Source organism: Malaclemys terrapin, chromosome 7, assembly GCF_027887155.1.
Source record: "Malaclemys terrapin pileata isolate rMalTer1 chromosome 7, rMalTer1.hap1, whole genome shotgun sequence".
Lineage (NCBI taxonomy): Eukaryota > Metazoa > Chordata > Testudines > Emydidae > Malaclemys > Malaclemys terrapin.
Window position 1 is genome coordinate 79,743,452 of NC_071511.1, and position 15,794 is coordinate 79,759,245.

The 15,794-nt window shown below is 39.4% G+C and overlaps 1 protein-coding gene across 2 annotated transcripts in view; it reads left to right on the forward strand.

Annotated features, from left to right (window-relative positions):
- Nucleotides 1-1,333: 1,333 nt before the first annotated feature.
- The window catches only part of ARID5B (AT-rich interaction domain 5B), a 148,852-nt gene continuing 134,391 nt past the window's right edge, over nt 1,334-15,794 (forward strand). Inside the window, exons 1-2 of one of the 2 annotated variants that reach the window (XM_054035073.1) lie at nt 1,334-1,377; nt 1,755-2,009. In XM_054035073.1, coding sequence (XP_053891048.1) covers nt 1,357-1,377; nt 1,755-2,009 — 276 coding nt within the window. In that variant the 5' untranslated portion in view covers nt 1,334-1,356. Of the gene's footprint in view, nt 1,378-1,596; nt 1,624-1,754; nt 2,010-15,794 lie in introns of those variants that run through there. The other variant, XM_054035074.1, reaches the window with a different exon arrangement.

The window sequence follows — 15,794 nt, forward strand, 5'->3', positions numbered from 1 at the left end:
ATAGGCTGCTGGATTGGTGCTGGGCTTTGCCATTTGATTTCATTGCTCACTGTGCCTTTTCCTTGTTCTGTCGCTCTTAAGTTTCTCAATGTTTGCATAATAACCCTGCATGCAAACCTCGTAATGCTTCAGGGCTCCAGAACAATAAATATACACATTTAAAGCCTTTATTGTCTCACGGTTCATGCCCCCGGTTTTAAACAGCTTAATTTCTAGTTGTATTTAACTAGTTTCCAAATGGATTTTTTCCTCTCTCCTCCCCCTCCTCCCGGTTCCAAACTATTACTGAGGTAGCGCTCTAGCTCTCTCCTGTGTGTGTGTTAAAGTCAGTATTTCTGCAGCACTTGGTTATATAAACACATTATGATTTGAGATCGCCCTTGGCAGAGATCAGCATTGTAAACACGTACTAATGTATATACATCAAAATTAAAGAATGCACACGCAGATCTGGGAGCAGCCTGAATTCATATTCCGAGAAGACCCACTGCTCCCATTTATTGATTTATCATGCATCGTTTATTGTTCCATTCCCTATATGCAGTAGCTGTCCGTTCAATATTGTTTGCAAAATCCAGTGATTGTGTGTGTGTGTGCGTGTGTGTTCATTAGTCTCGTCTTCTTTTTCCAAAGCGAACAAATGCATTAATATTTATATGTTTATATAATCGATAACCCACTTTCTTCCCTTTCCCACAGAAAACAGGCATCAAGCAGCTAATGTAACAGATTAAGTTCCTTGAAAATATGGCAGTGAGGGAGCGTAATTTAACTATCAAACAAATCTACATGTCTAATAAAGGCAAATCTGCTAAAGAGAATTAGAAAGACGAGCTGCGCCCCAGAATCTCTGCAGGAAATGTTCTTTATATTAGACATATACAAGCAGGTCCTGTCAGATCCGCAGCTGAACAGGGCAGCTTTTCTGCCTATCAAAAATGAAACGATGATCCTATCCATCATCATTGGGGCTTTGGAGGAATAAATTCAAGTCCCCACACGGGCTCCAGCTTTGCAATATTTTTTTCAGGTTTTAGATCTCAATTTTGCCTTGATCCATCCGCCCTTGTCCTATGCTTTGACTCAGCCCCGTCCCATGTTGCCAATTTGATCAGGCAGCAATTGGGTGAAAAAACTCGTCGTTTCCACACCTCTGGGAAATTGGGGGCTAGGAGAAATATTGGACTGCTTTTCTGGTCATTTTGGGTGAGCTGGGGAGGCGAGGTTCGGGTTTTATATTGAGGGTTCGAGCTGCCTGCTGGACGAGAGAGCTTTACCCTGCCAGGACCTGATGCAATCCATTCAAGCCAACAAGTTTGGAGAGAATGTTGAGTTCAATCAATTCAGAACGTCGAGATGGAGCCCAACTCAGTCCAGGTATTCGTCTCTCCTCCGCTTCTCTGCCCTGGCCCCCCAGTCCCGGCCCCCCACCCCCCGGCACCCGCCCACAAACTTTCCAGTAAACTTTCCCCCTCTGCACCCCCAAATGGCATTCTCCCCCTTTTAAAATTCCTTCACTGATCATACATAGGCACAGATTATTATTATCACAGTGATGATGATTATTTTTCCCGTGGGGGGATTCTTTGCTGGGTACTGCCAGACTCCTTATTTTAGATGATGGTATTCCCACCTTAAGCCTCTCTCTCTCGCTGTGTGTGTGTGTGTCTGAGATCTATATACGATTGTCTCTCTTATTTATTATGATGATTATATTTATTTTATTGACTTGATTTTTTTTTAATTCCCTGCAGTGGGTCGGCTCTCCGTGTGGTTTGCACGGTCCTTACATTTTCTACAAGGCTTTTCAGTTCCACCTTGAAGGCAGACCAAGAATTTTGTCCCTTGGCGACTTTTTCTTTGTAAGATGTAAGCCAGAGGATCCGATTTGCATAGCGGAGCTCCAGCTGTTGTGGGAAGAGAGGACTACCCGGCAACTTTTATCCAGCTCCAAACTTTATTTCCTCCCAGAAGATACTCCCCAGGGCAGAAATAGTGACCATGGCGAGGTGGTAAACATATCTCTCTCTGTGTGTGCACGTCTATGTGTATCTCTGCAGATTTTTCCTCCCCCCCCCCCCAATGTTTATTAAAGGACAGGATTGAAATGTTCCCTTCTGCAGGCAACGTAAGGCTCTTTTAAAGGGGTAGTGCCACAAACAGGGACTTGAGCTGTTTGCCATTGTAAGAGTTTCGATGGCAGCTCTGGGGGGTGGGGGAGGAAGATGCTCTTAAAAAAGCCACAATCAAATAACTTGGGGGGGGGGATTTAAGGATTTTTTAAATGATTTTTTCCACTTTTTGCTGCTGCTGTGTGAACGTCACATGCTTTGGTGTTTTGTGTCTCCCTCCCCCGATTTCAGTGGCTGGTTGAGGAGTGGGGGATTTGGTGGATTTAGATATTGTTAACATTTTTTTAGTATTTGATATGTTTAAGAGGGCGGAAATTACGAAATGGAGGCTGAGTGAGATCAAAAGCTATTGAGCTGGCAAAGACGTGTTGAATAAAGTGATAAATGACAGGTACTGGAATAATACATTCAAATAACTTGCAGATATGCCTGGGCGTATTTCAAAGCAGTCATGTAACCAGCACAAACACGTTAAGCATTAACAACGCTCTCTCTTTTCTGGTGCATTTCACTAGATGTTCTAGTTTAAAATTACTATGAAAAAAGTGGACATTTTCCAGAAAGACCGGCGGGTGGGTGGAAGGGAATGAGTTAAAGGCTAATGCTGAAGTCAAGCTGTTTCGTTTTACAGTCTCCCTGAGTTACTTCTAATAGGGAGAACCCATTGTCAATTTCATCCTGGAAAGTTTGATTAGAAGTACCCCATAAGTCCAAAGCTAAGGTCTGGAGCCCAGATTGCGTTTACAATGTATTCTTCTAGCTCTGTAATTTCATGTATGACCGCAATTTTGCTGGCTACTCTAGTCAGCTGACTGCACTGTGTTATTGAGGAACTATTTCAGTGTGGTGTACAAACGGCGCTATGTTTATGCGGAGAGATGGCCAGTTCAAAAGCGCTCAGAAATAGCCAGATGTGGCTGCAATAATATTTCAGCTGCCTAAAGCGCAAGCGGGGGGGGGGGATGACGGGAAGCCTTCCTTATTTCTACTATAAACCCCTATACAATCTGAGCTGCCAATTCCTTCAACAGTCTATAGTCTGATGGAGTTAATTGTAGTTTTTCTCAAGCTCCCCCCTCCACCCCGAAGTATCGAGTTACCCATTTCTATTACATGCTACTTAATTACTGTAACCTTTCAAACATTCCCTTATAAATTGCTTCTTCTGAAATAAATATGTAGTTCTGCTGTCTTACTTTTTTTTAAATTGCCCATCTTTTCTGATGTCAATAATTAAGACATTTTGGAGCATGGAGAGGGTATTGAAAAACATTAACAGGTTGACCTCTCTTCTACTGAAAGTGCCTCTGCCCCCTCCCCCTGTCCAACTTTCCTGTGCAGCTGTCGCTCTTCCCCTCCCCCTCACTACTACTTATTATTTGCTTTTCAAATTTATTACTTCAACATGGGCTGTGATCTGGAAAAGGGGAGGATTAAATATCCAGAAAAGACTACAAGTGTGATAGACATTGTGCTAAACCAGACAGGAAATCTTTCTGAATTTTATTAGATATTTTGTGGTAACTTCTTTTGAAAATGTATTTGAAACATTTCTTTTAATCCTCTTCTCAGTTTACCACTTACCTATTTTAATTTCTGTGTTCGCAATTTAAATTGAGAACCCTCTTCTTAAGGATAAAAAAATGACAGTGAAGGATGGATGTTCTAAAATTGCTGGTGGTGAATATTTAGAAGCCATACTCCTGTGTGTGTGAGTGTTTTAAATGAAAGAGTTTTGGATGAGAGGGGGTGGGACATGGGACACAAATCATTTTAATATGCTTTAATGATCAGCTCATGTTACTGTGGTATGAACATCAGAGAAAATTAATCCTACCATTACATGTAAGAATGTTCCTCTATGCAGTAATTCTCAGCTGCATGTACATTCATAATATTATGCATGATTTGATTTTTTAAAAATGCAAACACTGATAGTAATTAGCTGTATGATTATACTTGTATATTTCATTAGGGCTTTAACTGATGTCATTCTGAATTATTCAACCATATGAAAACAATTTTCGATTGAGATAATGGCATGCCTTGGAATTATGCAAATGATTATTGCATTGTATAGAATAATTATGACAAATGTAAAGCAGGTAGAAAGTTTCCTAACGCAGTACTATTTTACACCCCAGTGATGTCATTTCCCCCCTGGCCTAACTTAGTCATTCATTAGCAAAGTAGCAGCAGCAGCAAGAAATAGCAACAGCTCACAGAGATACTTCTTTGGCAGAGCGCCTACAGAAACTAGTATTTAGAGCCAGGGCCTAGAGAGGGCAACATAACACTCCCATTAAGAAATGTACTTTGTTTTCACTTACTCCATTAACTTGTTTATATACATTGACATGATTTTTATCATTGATTTTAATAATTTTGAATGATAAATCTGTTCATAAACGTGCAGCTAAAAGACAAAAGGCTGCATACTAATTGCCAATGTGTTACTTAAGGAAACATTTTACATACTGTGTTAGTATATAGCACAGTTATTTTAAGTCACTAAACCAGAGTAATAATTCTTTTATGTAAATGACAGCAACATCTATTCCTAAAGCACAGGCAGGGCTGTGTTTAGAATAGAGATGTTTTGTAACCCTTTATATGTCTTCTGTGTATGGAAATGCTATTCTTGAAATACAGATAATTTATAACTATACAGAAGACATCCTTCTTGGTTTAAGAAAATGTATGGATTTAAACTCCCTATCTTGCATTAAGAAAACTGGTATAAAGTGAGGTTACATTTTATGTGTATTGTAAATCTGCTGTATCAAAGGTTTTCTGTGATGTCAAAGGTCAACAGAGGCACTTGCTGTGAGTAAAATTGTTGATTAGCAGAGCAACTGGTCTGATCTTAAACTGTTGATCAAGCCAGTCAGAGGTATAATTATTGTCAGGAGCAGATGTCCTCACTAGGTTGAGGATTAGTAGCACCAGCCTTTTAGAAATGTGGTGTCCGCACTACTAATGAACAATTTCTTACCATTGTAATATTCAGTCAGTGGCTACTCATAGAGGAAATAGCGAAGTGGGTGTGTAATGATTCTGTTACTCAGAAATTACTGATGGCATGTTTTATCTGATTGCCAAATATTTGAGCTAATCAGAGATGGGTGTATACAAAAGGCTTTTTACATCCCGTTTATCCATCAGCCATATCTATATTTAACCATCTGTGCTGGTAAAACTGGATTTTGCTAATACACAGGCACTATTTTAAGCATGTTGCAGTTCCCTTGATGCCAATAGAACTAGTCATATGCTTATAGTTAAGCATGCTGGATGGGGCAGTGGAGCTCCATCATACAGTCAAGCAAACAAAACTCAGCTGACTTCAAATTGAATTTTGAATGTGTAACAAATGCAGGATCAGTCTCTTCCTTAGGTGAAAGTGTAGGTATTAATGTCACAAAATTAACCTCTTTGGCTACACCCATGAAACCCCATTTAGAGACATGGAAATGAGAACAGAACAGAGCTTGTAGGTCAGGCTTATGCTGATGTTCTCTCTGTGCACTCTTGATGTATGTCAGTGAGAGCAGTGGGAGGGCTGACATTGGGTGAAAGTACCACACCGCTATTTTCTCTCATCACCTGGGCAGGATGGATGAGGTTTGCCTTCTGGCATAGTATAAGGTGGTGGTGTCCTCCAGCTCTGTCCATAGGAAAAGCTTTCAGGTCTGGGGGCATTCACAACACTACTTTTTGAGATCCCATAAGGAGTCATGTTGCCAGAAGTTCTGGAAATGCCCCACAGCCAACCTCCTCTAGGCCCCATCCAGCAAAGCACTTAAGCGCACACTTAACTGTGCACAGGACTAGTCCTTTTGAAGTCAGTTGGACTAATTACATGACAATAGTTCAGCAGGTGCTTAAGTGCTTTGCTGGATTGGGGCCTTAAGGACAGTTGAGTGTGTCAAGTGGGAGTTTGTATAAAACAGTACAGACTGGATCAATGTAATTTGATGTGGCATGGGGTAGGGGAGGGAAGGTTCCCAATGGATTTGCAGGGAACTGATGCCATGAAAGCATCCTTGACTCTGCCCCCTCCAAACCCTTCCTGCCACCAAATCTATAGCACTGGCCCAAGCTCAGTCTACACACACCCTAGCACCATGTAGCTCCAAATGCGTGGTGCTCACATGGGTCTAGTGAAACTGGGGATGATGCCACATTGGCTTAACCATACCCCACAAACCCAACAGAATTGTAGCTAAAGATTTCTGCAGATTTTCTGCTCATTTAACCCTCTCCAACAGAAGCCACAGCAGGGCCAATTTGGCCCTATAAAACTATTGACCTTTTTGGAGAAGCTATTCTAGAGTAGAATGCTTGTTAACAACTTGTATTTTCATGTTTTTAAAGCTGTCAGCATTAATAAGCCTATTCTTAAAAAATATGAAAAGCAGAGCTCATTAAATGTAGGCATGGTATTTGATAGGGAGTGTACATACTAAAATATTAATTTTCTTAGTCTGAAATATCACTTTTTTGAATACATTGTTTTTAATTTTACTTCTACTTATATGGTACCATTTGTTATAAACTACTTTAAGTGAATTTATCTAAATCTAGTTTTACTAGAGATCAAACATTGACTCAGTCTACCTTACCAAATGATGATCTGATCTTCTACCTTTACTCATGCAAGTAACCCTTACTAACACAAGTAGTCTGCATAAGTAAGAGTTGCTCACATGAGTAAGGGAAGCAATGCCACCACCCCGTTATTACACATCAGACAGTATTTCGCATTTTCAGACTAATTTTTTTTTAAATTTTACTCTGTTTAAAAAAAGGTGTAATTTATAATTACAAGACTGACTTTTTTTGGGAAAGTTTTGGAAAGCAACAAGTTTCCAAATCTTAATAGGCAGCAGATTTAAAACAAACAAAAGGAAGTATTTTTTTCACACAACGCAAGTCAACCTGTGGAACTCCTTGCCAGAGGATGTTGTGAAGGCCAAGACTATAACAGGGTTCAAAAAAGAACTAGATAAATTCATGGAGGATAGGTGTATCAATGGCTATTAGCCAGGATGGGCAGGGATGGTGTCCCTAGCCTCTGTTTGCCAGAAGGTGGGAATGAGTGACAGGGGATGAATCACTTGATGATTACCTGTTTTGTTCATTCCCTCTGGGGGACCTGGCATTAGCCACTGTGGAAAGACTGGGCTAGATGGACCTTTGGTCTGACCCAGTATGACCATTCTTATGTTCTTACATTCTTAAGTTTATAATTTTTTCATTGAGGGTCAGATTCTTTCACCTTTACAGATGCTGAGCAGTAACATGCTCCTCAAAGAGTCTCCTTGATTTCAATGGGATTACTTAGATGAGTAAGTGCCACTCAAGTGAGTAAGGGTGGCAGAATCTGGGCCTTAAACAACTGATTGCAGTCTCATACGCATGGTCACGTATTGCCACCTTTCTTGGAAAACCTGCTATGTCGCTTGCGTATTAATGGATTTTTTCAAGATATGTAGGGATTGGTGTTCTCTTAGTTGAAATTAGAATTGAGTCCTTCCTTAGACTTCAGAGTGGGTATCTTGCACCAGGTTTATCCACATCAATAAAGTCAACAAATATGGAGAGTACAGTTATTAAAGGGTGCTTGGCAATTGATGCTATGAGCATGATTTTGAAATGTATTGTTGCTCAAATCAGTGCTGGAAATCAGGTACACTGTAATAGCAATGTTAGAGATATGACAGTCATCATAAAAGATCATGGTTTTGGTAATTGCATATCCACGCTTTATATTTTTGTCTCTCTCACTACCAGTAACATACATTGGCAAAGAAAGAAGAGGGAAATGACAGTACTCAGTGAAGCCACATGTTGCTAGCCATTAGCCAGCAATCTGGTGTCTATGGTCACTAAAGCAGATTTTTTTCCCCTTACCTTTCATTTCTCAGTGTATTCAGACTGTAAAATGCACCCACTGCGCTCCATAGTTGCTTTTCCCAGCCTGATCAGTGGCACTAAACATTAAACTCTTGTCTTTTGAGAATAATAGGCTTTACATGCTACACCCTCAAGCATGTTGAGATAGTGTGCAGGCTGGAAAATAAAAATGTTCTAATTGTGTCTTTTAAATAAGCATAGGAGTGAATTAATTAGACTATATTTTGTCTTTAGTTGCTTAGTTACACAATAGTATTCCTAAGCACAAGTAAGATAAATTGGCTCTTTTTGTGCTGCTTGTCCCTTAATCATAATTACTGTATTGCTCAGGAGAGTAAAGCATACATAGGTTTTGCATTTTTAATAATATTCAAACAATATGCATATGATATAGAAAGTGTTCTGGTTCAAGTTCTTATGTGCTTTTATTCATGAAGAAGTTCTACTATTATGGGAGCGGTATTTGCATTAGTTGCCCAGAGATGTAGTTCTGGGAAATGCATAATTGAAATATTCTTGAAATGTTTATTCTGGCCCTTTCATTCATATTCAAAATAACAATGCTTCACGTCTTAAAACAATCATACATATTTGATTTAAGAGATTTTTCTTTGTGTTTATGTGTGTGGGTTCACACCCTGTTTTAACCCTGTAGAGACTAGACGTATGTGTGATTGATAGTGTCATATCAAGTTGAGCTTTTTATTTTGTAGTTAAAATGTAGTCAGAAGGTCAGAAGGACATTGGCATTTTACGGCATTTATCAAGTGACATTAATATTTGGCAGTCATCCATGTTTCTGTGTGACGGTGCCAGGGTTATACATAATAGAGTTTGTTTTCATTTTCAAGATATTTTATTCTGTCTGAACAAACTAGCCTCTTTTGGGGTGTATTGTGATGGGACTGCCACTGGTGGGCTAAAAACTTTAGTTTCTTTCTCCACTGCACAGTGTTGGTTGAGAATGATGGGCAAATTGATACAGATATTGAACAATGGAAGATTCTGGCAAGAAACCCACTGTACATGCTCAGTAGATGTATGTGAAAATTGGCTCCATTGTTCCGTTGTATGAAAAGCAAGTAAATTATTTACAGATATTTGCTAATTAAAGCACATATTGTTTTACCAGCACAATAGAATACAATACAACAAAAGACAAAAGAATAGGCTTGCATAATTTAAACCTGCTAATGCAATGTACTCTTTGTTTCGAAAAATATAATTATGTAATCTACAAGGAAAGCTTTTCAAACTGTAACAGTACTAGGCAAAATTAGCAATGAAATGCTTGTCAACTTGCCTAAACTAAAACAACTATCTGAGATCTGTAGGCCATCTGATGAGAAAATATTTTGAGTGAAACCTATTTTCTCCTTGGTCATAACTTCTATCTGCACTGGCAGATATAAATTCAATTTGAACCTCTGTTCAGAAGAAAAAAAAACCAACAACAACAACCCAGGAGTTGCTATAGAAATCAGAAATCTAAGTGTTTGCACTCATCCCTCTAGAAGCCCCCCTTCCCTTCCCAGACCAAATTTACTATTATCCCACAAAGAGCCAGTAACACTCCATTCCTTATCATTTTATGTGATTCCTTTTACAAATGCTGAATCATGAAGAGGAGATTGTACAAAAGATGTATTAATGCCAAGGGAATAGAATCCCACATCGTTTTAATTATGTTACTCTACTCAGATCCCTCATGTTGTGTCTTTGCCTTGTTTATGGACCCCAGTAGGTTAAGAGCTACATGATAGGTCCTAATGCTCCCAGGTTTTGCATTTTTGAATTATAATTAAGTTGCAAACAAATATGTAAACTAAACACATGCCAGTGTGCAGATTAGAGAAATGGGAGCAATACCAGTCACCTGTATTAAATAAAATCTTTGTTGCCCTTTAAAATTGGCTAAGGATTATAGATTAAAGGTTTAGTCTAGCTTTTAAAATTCTCCTGTGTCACTTAATTTCCTGTGCTATATGTATTTACAGTTAGACTTTATACAGTGCCCTCAAGTGCTTGAATGAAAAACGGTGGCCATATAAATGTAATTTTGAGGTGCATATGTAGGTCTTCACTCCCAGCACACTTGCCTCTTCTGAGCAACTGACAAGTTAGTTGCTTAGTCAAGAAAGCAGTCTGCCCAGATGCCCTTCAAAATGCATGAGAATGTGCTGGAATCACTGTGTGCCAGAGGCAGTGGGAGGGTTGTTTGGGTAGTATGTGCTGAATGAGGAATTTAAGGTGGAAAGTGAAATTGAAAGCATTATCTGCTTGTTAAACCACACTACTGGTCAGTCAGTTCATCTCTGGCTCTGTCACTGACGTACCTTGTGACCCTGGGCAAATCACATAACTTCTATGTGCCTCGCTAAACACATCTGCAAAATGGGAGGAATGGTACCTACCTCATTTAGTTGCTGTCGGGCTTAATATGTATCTTGATGTTGTGGAAATGCAAAGTATTTTACTGATTAAATGACAGCCCAAGCCTTCATGTGCTCTAGAGGTTTAATGTGATATCTATTTGGTTACTGTAAGGCAGCTTTGCCCTCTTCTGTGGCCTTCCTAATGCCCAGTGTTCTCTGCTGCTGTTGTCCCTGCATATTAATGGTAGATGGGATGAGGACACACTTTGGAGCTTCATATTCTGAGATGAGGATTGTTAATTTTGGTCCCTTCAGGAATAGAGCCATAAACCCCACTAGCTGATTTATGGCCTTATTGTCTTAAATAGTATTTGCCTACAATGACCACAGTAAATAAGCTTGAAGGGGAAAAAGATAGATGCTTCCTACATTGGAGAGGTTGTTTAAGAATGATTTTCTACTATAAAAATGTTCCTTGCCCCTTTAATACTGGTGAGGTCATTGGAGGAAGGATGGTTTTGTGGTTAAAGGTATTGGCTGGGACTCAGAAGACCTGGGTTCAGCTCTGTCACAGACTTCAGGTGTGACCTTGGGTAAATCATTTAATTTCTCTGTGCCTCAGTTCCCTCTCCGTGAAATGGGGATGATACTTCTCTAGCTCACAGGGATGTTGCAAGGATAAGTTATGATTAATATATATGAGGTGCTCAGACACTATGGTTATTACATATAAGTACATATGCAGGGACCTGTAGTAATCTGCTGAGCATTGGTAGCTGAAGTTAAAGCTGCATGCACAAATTTCTTCGATATTTCCATTTGTTTAGAAATTAACTTGATCATTTAAGATCATTTCTCCCCGTCCCGCCCTTTTGGACATGCACTGTGGTCCTAACAGCTACCAGGTGGTCTAAGATGTGCACCCAATTCCAGGGGCAAGAACAACAATTTTGTATAATTTACATGAGAGTCGTGCAGTATCAATTTCCCATCTAAATTACACAAAAATCAAAACTACATGAGGTGTAAATAAAGAGGATAATAGAGCCCTTTATATCAAAATGAAATATATAGTTCTATTATCCTTAGTGAATGTAGTCCATAATAGTCTAATTGTGTTTTGTGCTCCTGTGGGTGAATGTGTTTTCGGCAACAATGCACTGGGTTGTAAAATATGCATCCCCAGCTATCTACTGTGGTAAAGGTTTCAATAAAAAGGCTGAAGATGTTTTTCTCATGCAAATTATACTGATCAGATAAATGGCACACAGTGTCTCCTATAATCATCAACAACAGTTTTTACAGTATGTCTCCTGTTTCTCTAGGCCATATATTTGATGTTACTAGATCAGTAATTCAGTAGACAGCCGAGCAGGTGTTCAAATCACTCTTGACCTCCAGAATTCTTTAAATGACCCCTGGAAGCACTGGAGTGAAAACATTCTCAGCATGTCAAAGTTTTGAGATATCTTAGTTGCCATAATTTTTTAAAAGCTGCCTTTGCTTCTTAAAAAAAAAAAAAAAAAAAAACTAGATATTGGCAGCGAACGAGAAGCTGTGATGCACTGTGTGCCTGCTTAGAATAAAGTTGTATAGTCACACCAAGCTGCCCGGTGGCGATCTGCCTTCCAAGAATTAATTTTTCTTTTTAAAAAATAATCTGCTTTAAACTGTTCTAACTACCTGCTCACTTTCCATGGATGTAAGCATTCCAACCATCTGCTGAGTCAGGCAATATAGGGTTTTGTGCTTTCGGGAGACTGTGATGGTTGCTTAGACAATAATGACATATTTAGCATAATGGCTCTCAAAGAGGTACCATCCCTTTTTACTGAACTTCTCCTCTGAAAATGATCATCTGACACCTTCAGTTGGGTTAAAAACAGAATACAAGAAGGATAATTTGTATCAGTGTCTTTTCTCACCCTCTCCCCACACCTCAGCTTGATAGTGGCAAATATTTTACTTCACTCTGGAGTCTTGTAAGATGTATTGCAATTATAGGCTGACTAGATGCCACATTTTATTGGAATAGAAGAAAAAAGTGACTCCTTTTGTAGGCAGTTATTTCAAGATTTAGATAACTGTGTGGACAGGGGAAACATTCCCATTGGCTGGTCAATATTCTTAAGGGGGCAGCAGAGAGAAATCTAATTCCCAAGCAGAGTTGAAATTCACCTCTTTCTATCACAAACCTAATTTCATTGTAGCAGGAAAAATTTGTAAATGTTGCCTTCATTAAAGTCTTACCATGCAATGGAGATCTCATAAATATATCTCTTCAGAGCATAGTTAATCTCATATGAGTTGAATATTTTTATGCTGTAATCAACTTGGGTGGTTTTTATGTTTCTATGGAGATATAATTATGGATGACATAAATGGTATACAGCAGATTTCTTTAATCTTCTAAAGGTTTGGTAGTCGTAAGTCACTGCATAGCTGGTTTTTATTTATTTAATATCTCTATTCATTTGTCATCTTGTTTTAAGGGTTTCTTCATAACCAGGGAGTCTGTAGAAAGAGGTATACAACGATGTATGTCAAATAGTTAAGAAGGCTTCGCTGTGTTAGTGATTCCAGAATTTGTTGGTTTTCTGAGGGAATCCATGCCCTCAGGAGATTAATAATTTGGTTGTGCCTGGTACCTTGAAAAGCCCTGGAGGTGCTGTAATGTCACAAGGGGCATTCTACTATCATTATTTGCATCATGCTGAAATCAACTCCTTTGAAGAAATAGTCCTGTTTATTTTCATTTTCTTGTGCAAAAGATATTCCTTCTAGTTTGGATTTTAACGTAACACCAGAGAACAGAAATATGTGTAGTTGGTTTGGGTATTGAAATACTGAAAGGTGCCATGTAAAACCAAAGGTCGAGATTTTAAAAAGTGACTAGTGATTAGGGGAGCTTCCATTTTTAGATGCCCAGTTTGGGAAACCTTAAAGCAGCCTGGTGTTTGGTTGGTTGGTTTGGTTTTCTTGTTTTTAGAAAGTAATGAGCACTCATCCTTTGAAAATCAGACCCCTTTAAGCTGTCTCACACTGAGCACCCAGCATGTGAGGCTCCAAAATCATTAATCAATTTGTGGAAATGTTAATAAAATCTATTTTGTTTTTAAGGATAAATGTTGATTCCTTAGTATTTAGAACTTGTTACTCTGATTATTATCTGTTTTGCAACTTGAAATACCCCTAAAGGGTCTGGGTGTTAGATACAATGAAGCTTTGGCCCACACAGCACTGGGCACACCCAGGGCACAGCACAAGCACTGGCACTTCTCACCAATATGGCTTTTCATTCATAAAACTCAAAGTGTTTTGCTAAGGTGGATTCGCATGATTAGTATCCCCAGCTAATAGATGAAGAGATGGAGACAGTGTGAATTTGGGCAATTGCACTGTCAAAGATAGCGCTGGAACTAGAACCAGTGGCCCAAACTGCCTTTTTGGGAAGAAATTCCACATTGGTAATGGACACAAAACACAAGGCTCAGCTTTAAAAATGTTTACGGGACAAACTCATAAGCTGACTTTTGAACCAAACGTGCTTTTCGAAAACTTTAAAACATATGCATATCCAAGTCGTCGATCTGGGTTGTAAATTTGCTCTTCCCTTAATATTAGTTTAATCTGCCTGAGAGGAGAGAGAGACTTAATATTTTTCAAACTAATTGACGCTATGGATGGAACCGTGAGTTGGTTCCCATTGAAGTAACTCCACATGAGTAAAGGAATCTAGCTGCATGGAGTCAATTGCAGGAATCAGGGCTTAAGTTTATTCAGTTAGTTATATCAAACTGTAACCTGAATTATTTACCACAGTGGAACATATCGATAACACCACTGTGGAGAAACTCAGACTTAAGCACTTTTTCAACCGTCTCATCCAGGATATATATTTCTAAACACTCTAACTGAAGCTGTGGTTCCAATCATTCAATTGTGTAGCTCTTACTCACTCTGGTGTGCACTTATTCATTTGATTGAAGTCAGTGAGACTACTTGTATGAGTGAGTAAGTGCTCACCATCATGAGTAAGAGTTACAAAGTCTGACCCTTAGCTGGCATTGCACATGGGCTAACAACATGAGTTTGCAAAGGGACTAATCCAGGGCCTACTGAACTCGATGAAAAAGACTCTTGTGACTTTCAATGGTTTTGAATCACAGTGAACAGAGTAAAAAAAAAAAAAAAAAAAAGGTACAGCAAGAGGGAGCATGTCTAAATTATGTTTTTATTTAAGAGGAGGTTACACAAAACGGAAAGATGTACTTGGTTTGTGCTTTAAAGTATGAAATAGCCTGGTATCTTTTGCCATTAATTAGCTGTGCAAATATTACTGTGTTGCTCATTGAACACCCACTGTTTGTCTTGTCAGATTATCCCAAACTGGGAAGGAATCATTTAAATGTACAGACAGGGGGTTTTGTATTTTTCAGTTTAAAATTAATTCAAATTTATTTTCCTCATAGAATGTTCTCATGACAAATGGTATGGGCTGGCTTTATAGGTGGGTGATGTGGGCAACTGTCCAAGGCATTGTGGTTCAGAGGGCATCATGGTTAAGAGGCAAGGAGCCGGGTAGGCCTTGGGTGCAAGCCCGCAGAAGGGAACTTGGAGCAATGGGGGTGGGCAGCGGGGTCCAGGGGCGATCGGGAGATGGCTGGTGAGGCAGCAGGAGCCAGGGCGATGGGGGAGGCAGTGGGGACCAGGGATGATAGGGGAGGGAGCCCGGGCAGGCAGCAGGAACCAGGGGTGCCAAAATACAAGTTTGCCCAAGGCAGCATTTTTCTAAGGCGGCCCTGCAAATGATACATCAAGAGAATGCAAAATATTGTTTAAACGCACAACAGAATCTTAGAAACGATTTTAAATACTTAGAAAAAAAATCCAGGAATCTTGTTTTGTTTTTTCCTTGCAAGAGTATTGGATTCAAAACCGAAACTGGACCCAGATATCTCCTTATCCTTATATTTTAATGGTCAAGATGGATATTTGTGTTTTGTTTAATGGCCACAAATAGGCTTTGAAGTTAATACCCCCAGTAAGATACATGTGGAAAGGTCAGACCTCTGGTGATGCTGTTGCGTCAACATGTAGGGCTCCAGACTCGAAAACTCTGCAATGCTCATGGAGGATGCCATCACAAAACAAGATTTCTCTACATGGGAAAAGTCAGATCTGTAACTCGCTGCCAGCACAGCTCTGCCAGTTGAATTGGGAATAGCTGTAGTGTAGACAAGGCTTAGTTGTTTTTAACCACCATGCTTCGTACCCCTATTGCTGTCCCAATGGAGAATTACATATCTTTTTTGCTTGTTTGTTTCTTGACAAACAGAGAAGGGCTTCAAACACTGAGAGTATCAGA